Source organism: Falco peregrinus, chromosome W (genome assembly GCF_023634155.1).
Source record: "Falco peregrinus isolate bFalPer1 chromosome W, bFalPer1.pri, whole genome shotgun sequence".
In the NCBI taxonomy this organism is placed as follows: domain Eukaryota; kingdom Metazoa; phylum Chordata; class Aves; order Falconiformes; family Falconidae; genus Falco; species Falco peregrinus.
In genome coordinates this window covers 26188986-26208036 of record NC_073743.1, presented here as the reverse complement: position 1 = coordinate 26208036, position 19051 = coordinate 26188986, and the positions used below count along the sequence as shown (strand labels likewise).

General features: G+C 38.9%; 1 protein-coding gene across 1 annotated transcript; it reads left to right on the top strand.

Annotated features, from left to right (window-relative positions):
• The first annotated feature begins 4178 nt into the window (after nucleotides 1-4178).
• LOC129783185 (serine/threonine-protein kinase Nek3-like) lies at nucleotides 4179-18810 on the top strand. Its single transcript, XM_055793040.1, is given in 15 exon segments — nucleotides 4179-4412; nucleotides 5240-5333; nucleotides 5546-5643; nucleotides 6636-6719; nucleotides 9694-9761; nucleotides 9881-9967; nucleotides 11082-11136; nucleotides 13078-13282; nucleotides 13623-13700; nucleotides 14296-14342; nucleotides 15225-15327; nucleotides 15726-15872; nucleotides 16830-16964; nucleotides 17632-17758; nucleotides 18674-18810. Coding segments are annotated over 15 exon segments (1512 nt in total). The 5' UTR covers nucleotides 4179-4295; the 3' UTR covers nucleotides 18741-18810.
• Nucleotides 18811-19051: the final 241 nt, after the last annotated feature.

Below are 19051 nucleotides of genomic sequence, written 5' to 3'. Positions count from 1 at the left end.
TCTCACACAAAAGCGCTTTCACTGTTCAGTTTGGTTTTGGATTTATGATATTAAGACACATTCTCACTGATGTTAAAATACACACAGTACCGAACACTTAGAGCTATCCCACACAGCACTCCAGCTATCCCAGCAAGGAGTGCACAAGTTACTATTCCACCACAACTTACAGGATCTTGGGTGCTCCCTCACCCCGCGTGGTTCTTTTTCTGTTGGGCCCAACAAAACCAAGGGGCGAGCAATGTTGCTTCCTCACCCTGCGTGGGATACCTCCTCACGTCTTACAGGGTCTTGGTGAGCGTTATTACTCCTCACCTCACGTGGGACATCTCCACAAGGCTTACAGGTTCTTCCCCTGCCCCCCTGCAGGTATTTTAAATTCACATACCTTATCCGCTGCTTGCTGCTTGCTGATGGTCCTTGTCTACCCCTGCAGCAGCCGGAGGAGCAGGGAAGTTCCTCCAAGAATCCCCCAGGGCACGCCTAGGACCGTCCCCCTCAACCAACTATGCAATCAGGCAAAGAGGCGTCCCATCTGGATTGCCAAATTGACGTGTGGAATTAAACTTTGTAACTCAGGATAGATTATAAAGCAGGTATGTTTAATTCACTGGCGGGCATCAGGGTGGATAATTCAAAAAGCACCTGCTGCCCTGACTTCTTTGTGCATGTGTGATTTAAAGTATACATTCATACATATTGAATAGATGCCCGAGAATAGGTTGGGTTAGGATAATTAGTCTACCAAGAAGTCATTAACATAAGTTTCCTCCCATTTGCGCTTGCGCTCTATCTCCTTGCTGGTGGTTGTGGGGGTCGTTGGGGATGAAGGCTTAGCAGTCTCCCTTGCTGTGAACTTTTCACCTTCACTTTTCACGCAGACTCAGTCGTGTCTTGAGTTTCTTCCAAACCATAAAACAGGATAGATCCAGTTTTCCTATCTAAAGGCACAGATGTTCGCATACCGGTGTCTTCTTTTTGGCACACAGAGCATCCCAGGTCCACCTTATTAGTACAAAGGGCCCCAGGACCGGGCCTAATTTGCAAAGTTGTACTCTGAAGCTCCTTGCCTAATTTGCAAAGTCACACTGTGAAGCTCCTCTTTATACATATAATGAGAATTTTAATTATTCTAAGTTTTCCATATCCTATTAATCTAGTTATTTCTAAGCTTTCTATCAGTTGCAGGTCCCTTCCAACTGAAATATTATATTCCTATTCCTGCCTGTATCCCTATTCTTTCAGCCAGTCCTTGAGGTTTTTGCACATAAACACTGGTAACTTTTTCCGGTTTGATCCTTCTTGTGCTGTTTTAGGTGAGAATTGTCACTGGAAGCTTGAAGCTTATTGTTTATATTATTTGCCTGTGAGTTTTGTTTAGCATTATGAAACCACTTGCAGAAGTGAAGGTAGCAAAAAGAAGATGCTGAGTTGTAGGTCTAGAATTTAAATTTTCGTAGAGCTTTAGTGTTACTGGAATCTCGGAATGAAGAACTTATCGACACCAATGTGATGTAGATAAGCAGACACTTCTTTATTAACGGCCGGGTGCGTGAGCGAGTCCTCTCACGATCAACGCACACCAGGTCTCAAAATCAGACACCATATATAAAACTTATTCATACATATTCATTAAATATTCATGCGTAATCATAATATTTCCCGTAAATCATTAACATATTCTCCTCCCATATCCGATTCTGCGCAGTAAAGGTTAGAAAGGTCCAGAAATGGGTCTGGGGTACGATTTGGGTAGGTGGTATATGAGTCAGTGGTCGCGATCTCCCCCTGCCGGAATTACCTTTTACTAAAGTTCACGGTTTCTTGGCAGGTAACTACAAGCTGTTCCAGTCGACTCTCCCCAGTTTCCATTAATCTCATATTCTGACATCTCAATACACTTTCTACATACAGAAGACTGGTCAAATACAAAGAAACCTTTCAAACCCTAAATTTATTACCTAAGTTTTAACAATGGTTCTAGCCCCTTCTTCTGGCCTTGGTACGGGATGTACAGAGGATCTCATAGCAGCTTTTACTGTGCAACTATAAGTTTCATTAAAATATTTCTTATCCTTCTATATTTCAATTTTATAAAATGATTTTATAAAATCAATTAATCAATCAAAGTCAATCAATCTTAACTTATTAACAAATCGATAACATTAGCATTCAAAATTTAAAAATGCAGAGATACGCTGTATGATACTTCAAGTTGAACTTTCTGAAGGCCTCATTTTCAGCAAAATCACAGTAGCAGTGGTTAGGAAGACTAAAGCCCTAATAGAATTACAACTGGCCGGGGACATCAGGGGCAACAAGAAAAGCTTCTGTAGATACATTAGTAATAAAAGGAAAACTAGGGAAAACATGGGCCCTTTCTGGAAGGAAACAGGAGACCTGGTTACCCAGGACATGGAGAAGGCTGGGGTACTCAATTACGTTTTTGCCTCAGTCTTCACTGGCAAGTGCTCCAGCCATACTGCCCAAATCGCAGAAGGTAAAGGCAGGAACTGGGAGAACGAAGAACTGCCCACTGTAGGAGATAATCAGGTTCAAGACTGTCTAAGGAACCTGAAGGTGCACAAGTCCATGGGACCTGATGAGATAGATACATCTGTAGGTCCTGAGGGAACAGGTGGATGAAGTGGCTAAGCCTTCCATCATGTTTGAGAAGTCGTGGCAGTCTAGTCTGGAAAAGGGGACATGTAATCCCCATTTTTAAAAAGGGAAAAAAGAAAGACCCAGGAAGCTACAGGGAAGTCAGTCTCACCTCTGGGCCCACAAGATCATGGAGCAGATCCTCCTGGCTAAGGCACATGGAAAATAAGGAAGTGATTGGTGACAGCCAACATGGCTTCACTAAGGGAAAATTGTGCCTGACAAATTTGATGGCCTTCTATGATGGGGTTACAGGACTGACAAGGGAGGGAAGAGCAACTGATGTCATCTACCTGGACATGTGCAAAGCTTTTGACACTGTCCTGCATGGCATCCTTGTCTCTAAACTGGAGAGGTGTGGATTTGAGGGGTAGACCACTCAATGGATGAAGAATTGGCTGGATGGACACGTCAAAGAGTTGTGGTCAATGGCTTGATGTCCAAGTGGAGACTGGTGGTGAGTGGTGTTCCTCAGGGGTCTGTATTGGGACCGGTGCTCTTCAACATCTTTGTCAGTGACATGGACAATGGGATCAAGTTCACCCTCAACAAGTTTGCTGATGATGCTAAGCTGTGTGGTGCAGTCAACATGCTGGACAGAAAGGATGCCATCCAGAGGGACCTTTACAGGCTTAAGAGGTGGGCCTGTGTGAACCTCATGAAGTTCAACAAGGCCAAGTGCAAGGTCCTGCATGTGGGTCAGGGAAACCTCCAGTATCAACACAGGCTAGGCTGAGAATGGATTGAAAGCAGCCCTGAGGAGAAGGACTTGGGGGTGCTAGTGGCTGAAAAGCTCAGCATAGCCCAATGATGTGTGCTTGCAGCCCAGAAAGCCAACTGAATCTTGGGCTGCATCAAAAGAAGCGTGGCCAGCAGGTTGAAGGAGGTGGTTCTCCACCTCTGCTTGGCTTTTGTGAGACCCCACCTGGACTACTGTGTTCAGCTCTGGAGCCCCCAGCATAAGAAAGACGTGGACCTGTTGCAGTGAGTGCAGAGGAGGGCCACGAAGATGATCAGAGGGCTGGAGCACCTCTCCTATGAAGACAGGCTGAGAGTTGGAGTTGTTCAGCCTGGAGAAGAGAAGGCTCTGGAGAGACCTTACAAGTGGCCTTTCAGAATTTAAAGAGGGCCTATAAGAAAGATGGGGACAAACTTTTTAGTAGGGCCTACAGTGATAGGACAAGAGGTAATGGTTTTAAACTGAAAGAGTGTAGATTTAGACTAGACATTATCTTTCCTGTGAGGGTGGTGAGGCACTGGCACAGGTTGCCCAGAGAAGCTGTGGATGCCCCATCCCTGGCAGTGTTCAAGGCCAGGCTGGATGGGGCTTTGAGCAACCTGGGCTAGTGGAAGGTGTCCCTGCCCATGGCAGGGGGGTTGGAACTAGATGGTCTTTCAGGTTCCTTCCAACCCAAACCATTCTATGATTCTATGAATCGTATTTGTGGTAATGCTGAACGGTTGTAGGTACCCACATTTATCACTCATTATTTTGCTGGGGTTTTTTTTCCTCATGCAGATTATATTAACAACAAATTTCAAAAGAATGAATCAAGGTAATGATAAAGTTTAGAAGACCATCCTGTGAAAGCGAGTGTTTGAAGAGAAGTGTGTTGGACCTAGGCTTGTAAAGAATGGAAGAATACAAAGTGTTGAAAATACTAGGAGAGGGATCCTTTGGCCGAGCTCTCCTAGTTCATCATAGAATCAGTGACCAGAAGTATGCAATGAAGGAAATAAGACTTCCCATGGTAAGTGTGACACATACATCACATCATCCACCACTTTAAAAACAAAAAACAAACCAATATAATTCTGGATCTATTTTTGAAATGCTGAACATTTTTGCTTAGAGTTTTGTGTATTAGACAGGTGTATGGTATGGCTACTATGTAACTATGTCTGAATCAATGTTGATTATAAGTAAGGTAGCAAAATCTGATCTGTTTCAGAAAGCATGTGGCTACATTTTGGGAAGTGTAGCACATAGGAAGACACTTAGAATGAAACCCCTGTTCTGCTGATGCCCTTGGCTGCATTCCCATTGATTTCACTGGATAGACATCATCTGCAACACCTAATGAGGAAATTAGCCTCATATTATTGCTGGTAATCAGTTATTCAGGTTACCTTCTCTGCACTTAGCTAACCAAAAAAAAAATAATCACAAAATGAGAGGCACTGGCTTTATTGAGGCTGAAGCTCAGTTAATACCTGAGCACTTGGCTTTATACTGAGTTCATGAAGTATAGACTGTCATCTGTTCCAAAGTCTTTGTGCTGCTTTGTTACATAGTTCTGCATTTTCAAAACATAAAAAGTAACTAAATAAAGTAGCAAAATATCCTCTCAAATTAATAAGAAACAAAACCCCACACACCTCCCCCAAAATGAAGAAGTCTTCAGCTAGTAATAAACCATAGATTAAAAAATGATGGGGTTTTCAAGTTTATGAATGTCTTATTAAAATAACTGAAGAATAATTCTTAAAAATGCTTTCCTTTTGGAAAGTGAGGTGCATCATCTATGTATGAAAATTTGTTAGTGTGACATTTATATGAGCATACTTACATTTTCAGTCTTCATCTGATGTAGAGAACTCTAGGAAGGAAGCAGTCCTTTTGGCTAAAATGAAACATCCAAATATCATTGCCTATAAAGAATCATTTGAAGGTAAATATAAAAACTTAAAATACCTTTGTTTATAGTTGCATACTCTCAAGAGATCAAGATTACTTTTATTGTTGTTTATAATACATTATAAACAAAGTACATGTTTATTGTAATATTTAATACATAGCATGTAGTCGGAGCTTTATAGTAAAAATAACATACTTACTCCGCTAACGAAAATACTAATTATTCTTAAATTACCTAAAATTTAGCTGGTGGACATCTGTATATAGTGATGGAATATTGTGATGATGGAGTTCTAATGCAAAAGATAAAACACCAAAGAGGAAATTTGTTCCCTGAAGAAAAGGTAAGACATTGTTTTGAACCAAGGACCTAGGAATCCTTTTTCATGTAAACTGAAGCATGCTGCATTGCATAACACAAATTATAGATATACAAACACCTTAAATGAAACAAGGACACTTATAGAAACATTTTTGATTTGATAATTTCCAGCAGAACAGCTGGACTGAAAGGAATAAAAGACAAATTGCTGTCTATATCTGAGAATTGTGCAGGCAGTGTGAAAAAACAGAGTTGGGTTTGCATGCATAAATTTATGCAATTAAGTAAGGATTTAACACAAACTTCAGCCATAATTTCAAGCATGGGAAGAGGTACTGCAAATGGAAAGTAAATAAAGCATTCTGGTAAGATAAATGAAACTAGCCAGGAGACTAAATACTTGCATTTTATGTATCAGTTAAATGTTTGAACCATTCAGCAGGCATTAACTCCTTTTATCAGATAGGATATAATATTACTTAGGAGAAGGTCCAAAGTGGCATTGTAGTGATTGAAAACTGCTTCCTGCCACAGTTAGAAGCATCATCTTAATCAAAATGAAAAGACCAGTATCCTCCCCTAATATAATATTTAGGTTGGCCAAACATCTCCAAGAACTTTATTTTGTACTTTTAAAAAGAATACATTTCCTTTTAGAAACAGTATGTTATCTCAGTGTGGATTTTTTTAATTTGCTAATTTACTATAAAATTGTAATTCACTTGCTTATAAAATGACCGTCAGGTAAAGTGCCATGTAGTGACTCCCTAGCTTCATTATTTTTATGTATTATTAGTTTTCTAGACAGAGGTAGTAAACATTTCTTCTGGCATGTTAAAATATACTTTATCTTGAAGAATTCAGTCTTTCATGCTAACTGGGGGCCATTATGCTACAGTTACTTTTAACTGCCAAGTATTCTGAACATGCTTTTTTTTCTTAATGGTTTTTTATCTATTAGTAAAGCATTCATTATATGCAGCATTGAGCTGTTATAACTCTTACTCTTTTCAGATCCTTCATTGGTTTGTGCAGATGTGCCTGGGTGTGAAGCACATTCATGATAAACGTGTGTTGCACAGGGATATCAAATCCAAGGTGAACAGAGCAAGTTTTGTTGCCATTAATAAACTCTCTTCTGCATGCAAAAGTTCAAATCCCTCTTTCACAATTTCCTGTTACTGCTGCATGCTGTGTTTTTCATTTAGGCTTAAGAATATTAAGTAAATGAAATTGTGGAGTGTATGGGATGACATAATATTGTGGGTGTAAACATCGTCTAAGTATACCTGTACCCTTCATGTCCACACTGCACCAATTGCTTGTGACAGACTGCATATAATTTAAATCAATAATAGATGTAGAAAATGTGTATGAAATATGCAGTTTGTAAATAACTTGCCTCTCACTTTTTCTTTGTTACTCTTTCCTAGCAGAAAGAGACACATTCAGAAGAAAGTGTGACCTTAGTGATTCGAGTACAGCATAGAGATAAGGCATTTCTAAACTCTGATTCTTCTCTGTTCCTGATGCTGGAGCTTTAGGCCCATATAACCTTTCTATTTCCCTTTAAACATAGTTCTTAACTTTTTTTTTTTTTTCTTTTGGTGGAAATGTTAGGAGAAGCAAGGAAAAGGAAATATAAGGATAAAATATCAGAAGTGATAGTTGCGACGAGCGAGGGAAAGCAAGCAGCCGACTCAATATGAGTGATCACACAGCCATTCTGCAACATTTCCCCCTTTTTCTCTTTGCGCAAGCAAAACTTGTGCAGTTACACGCTCGAGTAATTTTTGAATACAAGAGAGAGCACAGCTTAAACATACGAGTGCAATGATAACAATTATTACTATAAGCAACACACTTTACAACAGCCCTTTCAAACTACCAGAAGACCGCCCTAATAATAGAGCACCATAACTTTGTCCATTAATTATCAGAGGTCCTCGGACACGAGTTGCGATTTTTTGTGGTCGGTTGTCAATTAATGTTGTATCTACTGCTGTTGCCAGGTCCAGGCTGAGGCTCCTTCGGGTGGCGGGTTGTAACACGGTGTCTGCCGATAAGAGTTGGTCATGTCTCCTGGAGGGGGTGTCGTGAAGGTGACAGGAGTCGCGATTGGGGTCGATGCGCTGCGGCTCCTCGCGCTCGGTTTCTCGTTTCCCATCTGCCGACAGACGTTGGTGCTGTGGGTCCCTCGCTGACAATTTTGGCACCACACTTGACGTTGTCAACATCGGTCACGGGTATGTCCTGGCTTCCCGCATCGATAGCAGGGGAAGTCTCGGCGCGTGGTGGTCGCTGGCTTTGGGGGCGCGGTAGCCCCAGGAGGGCACAGAGGTGCAAGCGCTGCAAAAGCCTGACTTTGGGCTTGCACTAAATCTCTCCCTACTGCTTGGATTGCTTCCACTAGCAAGGCTTGCTGACCTACTGGCACCCGACTCATTCGCTCTAGCATTGTTTCTACAGAAGAATCTAAGGGCAGGGTTACTAAAATGCCTTTGGTGTAACTGTTACTATTCTCCAGAATACACTGGCACAATAACGGCCCTTTCATAAAGTTAGGTATATCTGGTGGGCTCACTGTGGAGGCCTGACTCATTCACTGTACTACGTAACTGACTTAATATTTTCCAATCAAAGCCTCCCAGGTTCCCTGTCTTTGGTTAGCGGCATTCATCTGATACGTTACAGGGAAAGCTTGTGGGGGGTTGACTTGCTCAGCAATATCAAATATTCCCTGAGCAGCTGCTTCTTGTGCTATTTTTTGCCAATTAATGCACGTAGAACGCACCAGTTCGTTTACTGTATTTTTTTGTTCCTTTTTTTTTTTTTTTTTTTTTTTAGAATTTTGTATTGACTGCCCACTGCTATTTTCTTCCTTTTTCTTCCTCAGCAGCACATTTGTCAGATGTGTCCCTGCCCTCTGGCCCCCCCGAGGCTACTTCACCGGAGGGTCTGGAGGTGGTGCAGTGGGCTCTATAGGTGGTACAGAGGGCACTGTTTGTGATAAAGGGGGTAGTGGAATGTGATTTTCACATGGCATAATTTTTCCTGCATTAGGATCTGCGCTTGCAAGTCAGCTTGTTACTGCTGCAGCAAGGCGCTTTTCTGCTTGATATCTTTTTATACAATTAGTTACTTCATGCCATGATTTCATCAATTTTTTTGCTGCCTTATCATCATCTATTACTAAATCCCATAAACAATCCCCATAATTATGCCATTCTTCTACTTCAAACATATGCTCAGGATCTGCAAAATATCCTTTTGCTTTACCTAATGCAATTAACCCGGCCAGATCTTTTAAAGGGCCTAGTCCCCGCTTTTCTAAAAAGCATTGTAAAAGTGCTAGCGCTACCTCTTTTTCCACTGTGCACTCGTTAAAGTCCTCTGTTGCAGCCTTTTCCCTTGGGTAGCAGCTCACGGACGGCGAACCCCTTCTTTAATTATCCTGGGCTCAAGCACGGATCGGGTACGATGCCAGCATCAGCCGATCTTCTGCTCTCTGGTCGCTGCTACCAGTGCTTCTCCGTCCTCGCTGTCCGGTGAAGAACAAGGTTAGGGGTCCCTTGTTCGGGCGCCACTTGCGACGAGCAAGGGAAAGCAAGCAGCCGACTCAATATGAGTGATAAAGCAAGCTTCGATTTATTACGGCGCGATTATGTCTTATATACAGTTCCAGTTAATTATGCCTACTAGTCATCTGCTGATTGGCTAAGCTCTAAAGGGTTACATTTTCATACGTCCTCCTACTTGCGGTTTCTGCGGATAGCTAGCTACATATTTTTTTTTCCTCTCTTGTCTACGTGAATTCCTCAAAGTTATTTACAACATTAGGCACAAGGTCAGTGTTTTTCTCAGCTTCCTTATCAGCATGCCTCAGCATAGCTGCAAGGCCTGCTTCAGCTAACTTACGCTAACTTTGTTTCACAAAGATCTTTAAGGGAGTCATGGCCATGATCACACAGCCATTCTGCAACAGATAGTCACTGTTTTCTGTATATACAAACTGCAGAAATGTTTCCTAGAATAATGTTTAACTGTGTTAATCTATGCTCTTGAAATGCAGAGCATCTTCCTCACTCAAAATGGAAAAGTCAAATTAGGAGATTTTGGATCTGCATGCCTTCTTGCACAGTATGTGGATATCTCCACTGATCTCAGTGGTGTAAAGTTTTATTTTACCACTGATAAATAGTACAGAGTTGTTAAATAATTACTTTTCATCTGGCATTTCTTCTTTGTCATTTCAATAGTCCGGTGTCATATGCTTGCACATATGTGGGAACTCCTTATTATGTACCTCCAGAAATATGGGAAAATATGCCATACAACAACAAAAGGTATTAGTGTTTTCAGTGGTCACAAATAATGCCTGACTAATGTATGTCTTTTTATTGTTGACTCATTCTGGTTTTGTGGCTTATCCATATTTGGTTTAGAGAAGATATTGAGCTGAAGAATATTTAGAAAGAGGTAATTACAGGTTTTTTAAGATGAAGAGGCATAAATTCCTCCTTACTTGGGTAACTAAGAGTACAGTGTCTTTAGTCTTACAAGTTTGAAAACTGGTGTGCAGACCTCTCTCTGTGTTTGGGAGAGTAAATATATACATAAAAACATACACACGTATGTATGTATGCACGCACACATATATATATGTATGTGTTTGTGTCTTTTTTGCTGGTCTTACTTTTTTGGCTGGTCATATTTTTTTAAGCTCTCCTTGCCAGTCCTGATAATGCAGGGATAATGGCTACAGGACTGATGAGATTTATACAGCCCAGTTGTTCTGGTCTTTATGCAAGAACTTCTGAGAGCGTCTTGATAGTATGGTGTTTACATCTTCCTCCTAGACTCCCAAAATCCTAAGTCACTTTACATTCCCTCCCCTAGATGTGTTCTGTGACCCTACTTGTACCTGAACCAAGTGATTTATTTTCCAGAGGAGGGAAGAAACCTTCTAGCACTTAAGTTTTTTTCTGCTCCTCTTGCAAGAAAGGCATCAGTTGCTTCTTGTGCAGGTGGCACTTTTGATGGAAGACGAAGGTTTTTTTCTCAGTAGGAGAACTCTTAATGACAAGGCCAGAATTCCAGCTCTCAGGATTAGGATTGTGTGCCTGCCTTCTGATGTTAAGGGCCAAGGTATACAAAGGCTTTCAAGTGTGGAAGGATAAATATTTTTGCATCAAATCATTGAAGAGGTATTCTAGGAATAAAAAGCCAACTACCACTGTATGATAGTCATCCTTTTTTACATCTGGGTAGGATAAAATAAGCAAGATAATTTCCACTGGAGAGGTTAAACCCATAATTGTATTGTTTTTTATGGTTGCTTACATTTCTTTTTAGTTTATTCAATTCAGTTATGTACACATATTAATTTCATTTTTTCTAGGCAGGATATTAAATTGTAATTTTTGGCTCAAAATTTCTCATCTTTCTCTATACCTACAGTAATATATGGTCTCTGGGATGTATTCTATATGAGCTGTGCACTCTTAGACATCCGGTAAGTATAGTTTTCTTGCTATCAAAAAAGGTTTGGAATTCCTTAAAACTTAATTAGCAGTTAGGTGTAGTTTGGTGGATACACGGTCAATTATATATTTGACTGACATGTTTGCTTGCTGCTTCTGAAAGAGGGAAGTATTGCTCCACCCTTCCCACCCCTCTTCCACTACATCTTCTGTTTTTCAGCAGCTCTTGGGACCTATTGGACCCTTCTGTAAAACACTCCATTTTCTACACTGTTAGAAAGCAATTATTTTTTTCTTTCTTGGTTAATTTTCCTCAGTATCAGTGAGGTGATATGGGGCTTATTAAGGAGTCTAGCAGCTGCCAGACTGGTTCCAGATATCTGCAGGGGTATTGCAATGAGCACTGTGTTTTACAAGATCGGGATGATCACAGAAGGTGGAGGCAAGGACACTCAAAATCTTTGCTAGTGAGAATATATTGTGTGCAAGTATAGCAAAATGTAGTGAGCTATAAGCAGTTTTGTACCTTGCATCAGTGATATATCTGTTTGCTTATTTTTCAAATCAAATAAGTCACTGTCCAAGCACTATCCTGCTATTGGGACAGTGGGAGCCTTGATGGATGGTTCTGCCTTTCTGTTATTTCTGGGACACTGTCTTTTACAGTGTTGATGCTATGCTTCTTATTTGATAACTTCCTCTGGCTTCTATATACAGACACATGGCTAACATGAGAGCCCTTATCAGGGTGTTTTGCAAGACAATGAGATCATCCTAACTTAAGGTTATTTCATCTTAGTTTTTTTAATCATCAGTTTCCTTTCATTGAGCTAATCCTATCCTATGAAATCCTGTGTATCAGCAAAAGATTCTCTACAGCTGCAACTACTAGCAGTGCAAGAGTTTAGTTTACACTGTACGTAACTGAGTGATAAAGGAGTCTGTGCATAGATGTGTGTTGACCTAAGTAGGTCTGTGGCAAGATGTTGGCAGTGTCATAGCTATTCAGGAAGTGCTCAGAGCTAAGATACCAAGGAGTGGAGTATTTTTCCCTTTTCAGCAGCAGTGAAACATTATGTGTCTGGTTTTATGTGATGGTCATGTGTTCTTGCATAATCTATCAGAGGTGATATAAAAGGATGCCACACACCACGGATGCTTGGCACTCTGCAGCCAAGCCAGTGGGGTGTGCCACGAGAAAACTTTCTTCATGGGGATAGAAGTTCTCAGCTGTTTTCTCTCAGGCTGTTGCCATCCATAGTTATAGCTGTCCCTGCTGATACTGCAGTTGACCAATGACTTATACTTGGAAGCAGTAATTCCTGACTGAAGACGGGTTAACAGTTAGCTGAGGAAAGTAAAAACTTCAGCCATTTCATGTAGATTTGCAAGAGGAAATTTGTACCTTTACAGGCTACTTTTGATGATTATTCTTTTTTAATCAAAGTCTGCATCTTTCCTGGCTTATAGTTTCACTCTTGCAGTTCGCTTCTGATCTCAAGTATACAAAGTAAAGCACACCAAGATGATCCAAATTTCCTCCAAATTCCTATAAAAATAAAATTTGAACAATCCTAAATTTATTGGAGTAACTCCCGCCTGGTTTCCAGTTGTACAGGTTAGTTTGCAATGTCTGTTATGATCTGGTTTTAGACAAACTTTGTATGCAAACTATGACATTTTCATTCTCAGCAAATTTCTGTCAGTGTTAACATAATCAAAAGCCTATGTAATAGCCCTACAAAATGTAAAGCTACTGATGTATTGATTCAGGGTCATCATTCCCCACCTCTGAATTAGAGCCCTGAAACTGTCAGACTGCGTTCCAAATCAGTATGGTAATAGGCAGCCTACATAAATACATACCAAGCATTTTTATATAATAGGTGTTAAGGTTGGTCTTAAATTGTATCAGCTTTTTTCTACCTTATGCTTAAGCTCCGTGCTCTAATGTTTGTTTGTTTTTAATGCAGTTTCAAGCCAACAGCTGGAAACAGCTCATCCTTAAGATATGCAAAGGGTCCTATAATCCACTACCATCTCATTATTCCTATGAACTTCATTATTTAATAAAACAGATGTTTAAGAGAAATCCCCAGAATCGTCCATCAGCCAGTACTATTCTTGCAAGAGGTTCCTTAACCAAACTTGTAAAAAATTGTTTGCCTTCTGAGGTATGGTATATTCTTTATCTCTAGATTTAAGCAACAGTATGTACATTTTAGATACTAAATCAGTTTCTTTTGTAGTTTGTTAGTGTATCACAATATGAAAAGTAGTGTTGTGTAGGTCCTACTCTAAAAGCCATAAATATAGCTGTAGACTTCTCAGAAAACAGTTTTTAGAAGGGTTTGTTTTGAAAATAAAAGTTGAATATTGACATGATGCTGCTAAAATTAAATATTGTTAGCTGTTATCCATTACAATGCTTTTGTATAGCGAGTTTATTTTTAACAAATAGCATATACTGTAATTTAAGAAAGTTTAAAATGGTACAATACTTGCATCTCTTCATACACATTCCGGATGGCAAATGAATTTGACCAGGTATTAAAGGAAACCAAGAAACTTGAAGGCAATGCAGCAAGGCCAAAGGGTAAATCAGCAACATTTTTATTTATGTAAGAAATTATAAAATGGCTAGGAATTGTAAGATCTTAAACACAGCTAGAAACAGTATTATATGTTCAAATCTACTTTTAATTATTTCAAAATCTAATATTATTGAATCTATATGGAAAAATGCTTGAAGGGCATAAATTATATTCCCACATGAGAAGTACAGTGCAAAGCTGCAATGCATACATTGTAGGTCTTAAGATTTGTGTTAGAATTAAACTTTTCAATTTTAAAATAGGCAAACCTTTCAGCTGTTGCATATATGTTAAATATGATGGTGCTCTCTTTCCCAGAACACAGTGAAGCAAGTTATTTTCATTATTTAATTTTTAGAGAGAATGTTGGATTTTTTCTTGTGCATAAATTTAGTTACACCAAAATTTGTACACATTTGGAACTCAGTAGAGGGACTCCCTGTTGAGAATGAGCTACGTTGACTGAATTGTGAAGAAGCTTTCACATAATTTTCATTGCTTGGTTCAGTGGTGTTGCTGTCATACCTCTAGAATACCACTGTACCACAAATGCTTGCTAAAGGCATTAACTCTTGAATCTGTTCCTTAACGTATCAGGTAATGTCATGGCTGCTGGAAGCTCAAATAATAAGAAAGAAAATAGGGTAAGTATTCAAATATACATATAATATTTGTATTTTAGTAATTTAGAATGTTCTGTATTACAGAAAAGTTCACATGGAAATTTATTAGTATGCTGAATCATAGATCAGCCTACTAGGTCAGCTGTCATCTGTGTTCAAATTACAGAGTTTTCCTGTGCATTTCCCATGTAACTTTTTTATGCTTCACATTAGTTTAGTTTCAAAGAGGATTTCCTTATAGCCCTGTCAAACCCTGTGCCCCCCAAAAAACCCTCTCCTATTTTTCTAAGTTTTGGGATACTGCAAAAATTGATGCATTTTCTTTGCTTTAGGGACACATTTTGAACATGCTGCTGTGAAAATGGTCTAATCTGGACATAATCTTCAGTGGGTTTTAGGGCCCATGTGAGATTTCAGGTGAGGAGAATTAAGTCACAGGTGGCCAAGAAGTCATCCATGGGTACATTACAGCACAGCCTAGTGCAGCCTTATTGAGTATATTTTTCAAAACATGTTGCCAGTAGCACTTCTTTTTTTTCTTTTGATAAACCTGTCAGTCTGAGGAGCTTAATATTTGGGTGCATCTTCCTTTCCCTGGGAGTATGACTCATTTGTCTTTATATTGCTGCTGTTCTTAAATGTAAAAAAAACTAACTACAAACTGCATCAAGTAACTACATATGTGTAACTTGAAACATGTCAAAAAATGGCATGCAGTGTGAAATGCAGTGCAATAATACATACAGTGCAATTGCAATTGGCTTCATGGTGTCAGTGGATTCATTTTCAGACCTTTAGACCACCCATTTTGCAGCAAAACTCAAATAATGCCATGTTAATGTTACGGCTTTGTTTTTCTTGACGACAAGGATAATGATTAATACAGTCTTTATTCTTTTAAAGCAAAGTAAAGATGAAAGTAGCAAGCATAGCCCCTTAGAAAGGAAAAATATTACTAAGGATTTGAGTGAAGGCATAAAGGAACAAAGGAAGTCCAATGAAAAGGGTAAGTTGTACAGTTTTAAGACTGATGCATTTCCATCTGTGTGGTGATATCTAAATGTCAGCAATCCAGCTGTTTAAACAGGTAGAGCATACAAGTCTGCACCTATAGAAAACCATGCCACTGTTACTTATGTGATGATATTGATTCTTACTGCTTATCTGAGATCTAAAAGAAAAATTAAAAAAAAAAAAACAATCTTGGCCAAAGGATTAGAAAATGACTGAAAACATTTGGTGTAGAGTAAATGTATGGTGAACTCTTACCAAGTTCAGATTTGTGCCCATAGAATCAGATATCACTGTCAGCGAAGTGCTGTATGCTTAGTACGAGTTTGCATGGACAGAGAATGAAGTTAGATACTGTTTATCATCCTTTTTTTGTTGTTGTTGCAATTGCAGTAGAAACTTCTGATGTCCTCCCAGGAATTACTGATGTGTCACATCCCCACAGGAGGCAATGGGAAAAGAAGATATCCAATACTGTAGTGGATATCCTGGAAAATGCATCCTTGCTTTCCTCCAGTTTTACATCTGAAGAGGCTAAAAGTAAGATTTATTTAAATATGGGTTTAATTCAAGTAATATCAGTGATTCTTTACAGATTTCAAAAGCCAAAACTTTACAGGACATATTTAAAATGATGCCAAAATAATTTTAAAATATTTAGTAACAAACACTCAACAAGTCCACTGTGCTGAAGAGAATTTCTTAGTGGTTTTGTGTGACAAGAGGACTGCAAAGAGCAAGAAAGCCACAGATAACATTAGCAACCCTAGAATTACAATCATTGCTAAGAAACTGTCCTATCAACCCTCCTCTTAGTATACCATTTGTGGGGGTAACACTGAGGAATTAATCTGATGCAGAATGCCGCTGCCTGTCTTTCATTAGGAGCATATAACATCCATACCTCTACTTCTGTAGTCATTTAACATACAGATAATGCCAATGACAAGAACTATTAATGATATACTTCAGATGTGAGGCAGAGATTTTGCTTCCACATCAACAGCTTTTAATTAGAACATATAACATGGGGTTTCTCCTGAAAAATGATTTGGTTTTGAAATGCCCTACACTGTATGCAATTATTATAATTATTTTATGTGATTATGGATAGGTATTCTAAGTAAATGTGAATAGATGCTATTGAAATAAATAATCAAGATATGAGTAGTTAGAAAATTCCCAAGCTGTGGTAGGAACATTACATGATAATTATATGCAGGGCAAGGGAAGAGGACAGAAGAATGCATGTATTCAGATGTTCTGCTATTAAAAGGCACTCCCTGATAGCAGAAGGTTCCACTGTGGCCTTCTGACATTTTCTTTCCTCTTAATGTTGGTAATGTCAGCCTCAGTGTGTTGAGAGGTCAGTGGTGCTGCAGACAGAAACATCTAGACTCTTTTCTTCCTGTATTTCTCTTTTGAATATGGTCTTTGTAATCCATGCTGCTAATGCGATTTTATGTAAGTAGTATTTATTAATGATTTTATACCTAGGTGGCTGCGTTATAAACTACAGTGAAAACAAGCCACGTAAGCAGTGGAACAAGGAAACTCCTCAGACCCTGATGGACATTCTCAGTAACGCAGATGTCAGCTTAGCATTTAAAACATACACAATTTATAAACCAGGTAAATCCCCAGTTTGTGAGCAAACATTTTTGCAAACAGGTTTATTAATAAAGACTGGTGGGGGTTTTTTTACACGCATAGCCCCTATGTATAGAGATTGTGCATTTGAATTCATGTCACAACAGGCTATTTCAGGTTTTTTTGTTTACCAAATGAAACGTGGGCTCACAAAAAGCCAGGTTTAGAATTCACAAGTGACTGTACATCTCTACTACATCTCTTTATGATGGACTTTCACTTGCAGCTCAATAGCTGAATGAGGTTGTGGCAAAAATGCAGCCACTGTAGAGCTCTATGTTCCCCATCCTGCTAAGCAGCCTGGTGTATGTGTTAGGGAGGTGCAATAAATACACGGTAGTCCCATCAGGTAAACCCACCTTCACAAAGTCAGTAGTGTCTTATCTTGATGACAGGATGGTAAGATGGCACAGCTAAACATAACTGTCATCTATAGATGTGCACAGCCACAGTTGTAAATACTTGTTCTGCACATCAGCTGCACTATTAATTTATCTCCCCACTTAGAATAGGTAACAGCTTGTACTGGGATCTGCTAAGAACCGCAGGCAAATTAGAAAGACTATATCATATTCATATTCTTAATAATTTTATTTTGAAAATTATTTTGGTAACATTTTCTAACATTTTCATTTTTGCGTTTTAAAAGCTTCTGAAAATATATTAAAAGGTCCACTTACTGATGAAACTGAAGCATCTGATGAAGTAGATGGTGAACATGAAGCTATTGTCATAGATTCTGAGAGACTTGAGCCTAGATCTGATGATGATGACACGTATGTCCAAATGACATCCTTGCATTTTTGTTTTCTTTGGTTCCTCAAAGTGATTCTTCCAAAAAGACATTCCCCTGAGAAAAATCAGTATTTTTCTCAGCATCTAAATCCATCCCTCTCCTACGTAATGATACTAAAATTTGGTGGTATTTGATATCTTACAGGTTTTCTTTGCTATATTTATGGTTATTGATGATGTTGAGATTAAACAAGTTGCTTGTTATTAGCAGATTGCTAATAATTTGCTGATGACTTTGCAAAAATGAAAGCACGAGATGCAATTAGATCCACAGGAAAGTGCAAAACCTTCTTGCGTGAAACATCTTTGCACTCTGACCTTGGAATCATAACCAGTGGCAAAACCACTTGCCTAGCAGTATGTTTGCTGTATGTGTGTACTCTTTCATGCACAGTGCAATAAAATCACTTTGGTACCTTATTACTGAGGCATGTTTGTAGAAACTTTTTAATGTTGGTGACCTAGCTTTGAAAGAGCAGAGTGTACATCAACACACTCTGAACAGAAATACTGTATTTTACAGATGTGTGTATGATTTGGGGGGGTTCTTGGGTTCTCAGAATCTCAATTTATGTCATTGTTTATTTCTGTGGCACTTGGAGATAAACTTCTTAGGCATGTATTACTGCAGTTCAGCTGCCAGCTATTAATATCAACACATTTGCAGTCTCCTAGATGCATTTGCTTTTGCTTTTGATAAAACTTATTTGGGTAAATTCAAAAGAGAATGTCTATTGGGTCCTTAATCACCATGCTTCAGGAAATAAGTCTCTCATGTTGATATTTTTAACATAATTGCTCCTAGTTGTAGGGTAATTTTTTGGGGGGGAAAGCAAATACAGATTTATAAATTTGTATTTTGTTTTGCAAAATAACATTCTGAAATCTATTTTTAGGGACTTTGAGGAAGATGACCCAGACTGAGTGTCAGAACTGAAAATGATATTGAAACACAGTGACTGAAAACTTGAATTTACCTACAATAACTGAGGTTAGGCTTGCCAGTATTTATAATCCAAGTTATTGTTGTTAATAGTTGTAGTTATAAATAAAATTATTTCAGTCAAAAAAATCTGAGTGGGCATGTTTTCTGCATCACAAAACGGAGGGTGGAAAATGCATGACAAACTTTTTTAGCTGGAACACTTTCAAATAACTAAATAAGCCTAGATATTAAATGTATTTTGAGTTGGTAATAGCTTTGCAGAAATGTTTAGTCAAAAGCATTAGCACTAATAGCATTGTTCAGATCCCCTCCTTGTCATGTTTCAAAG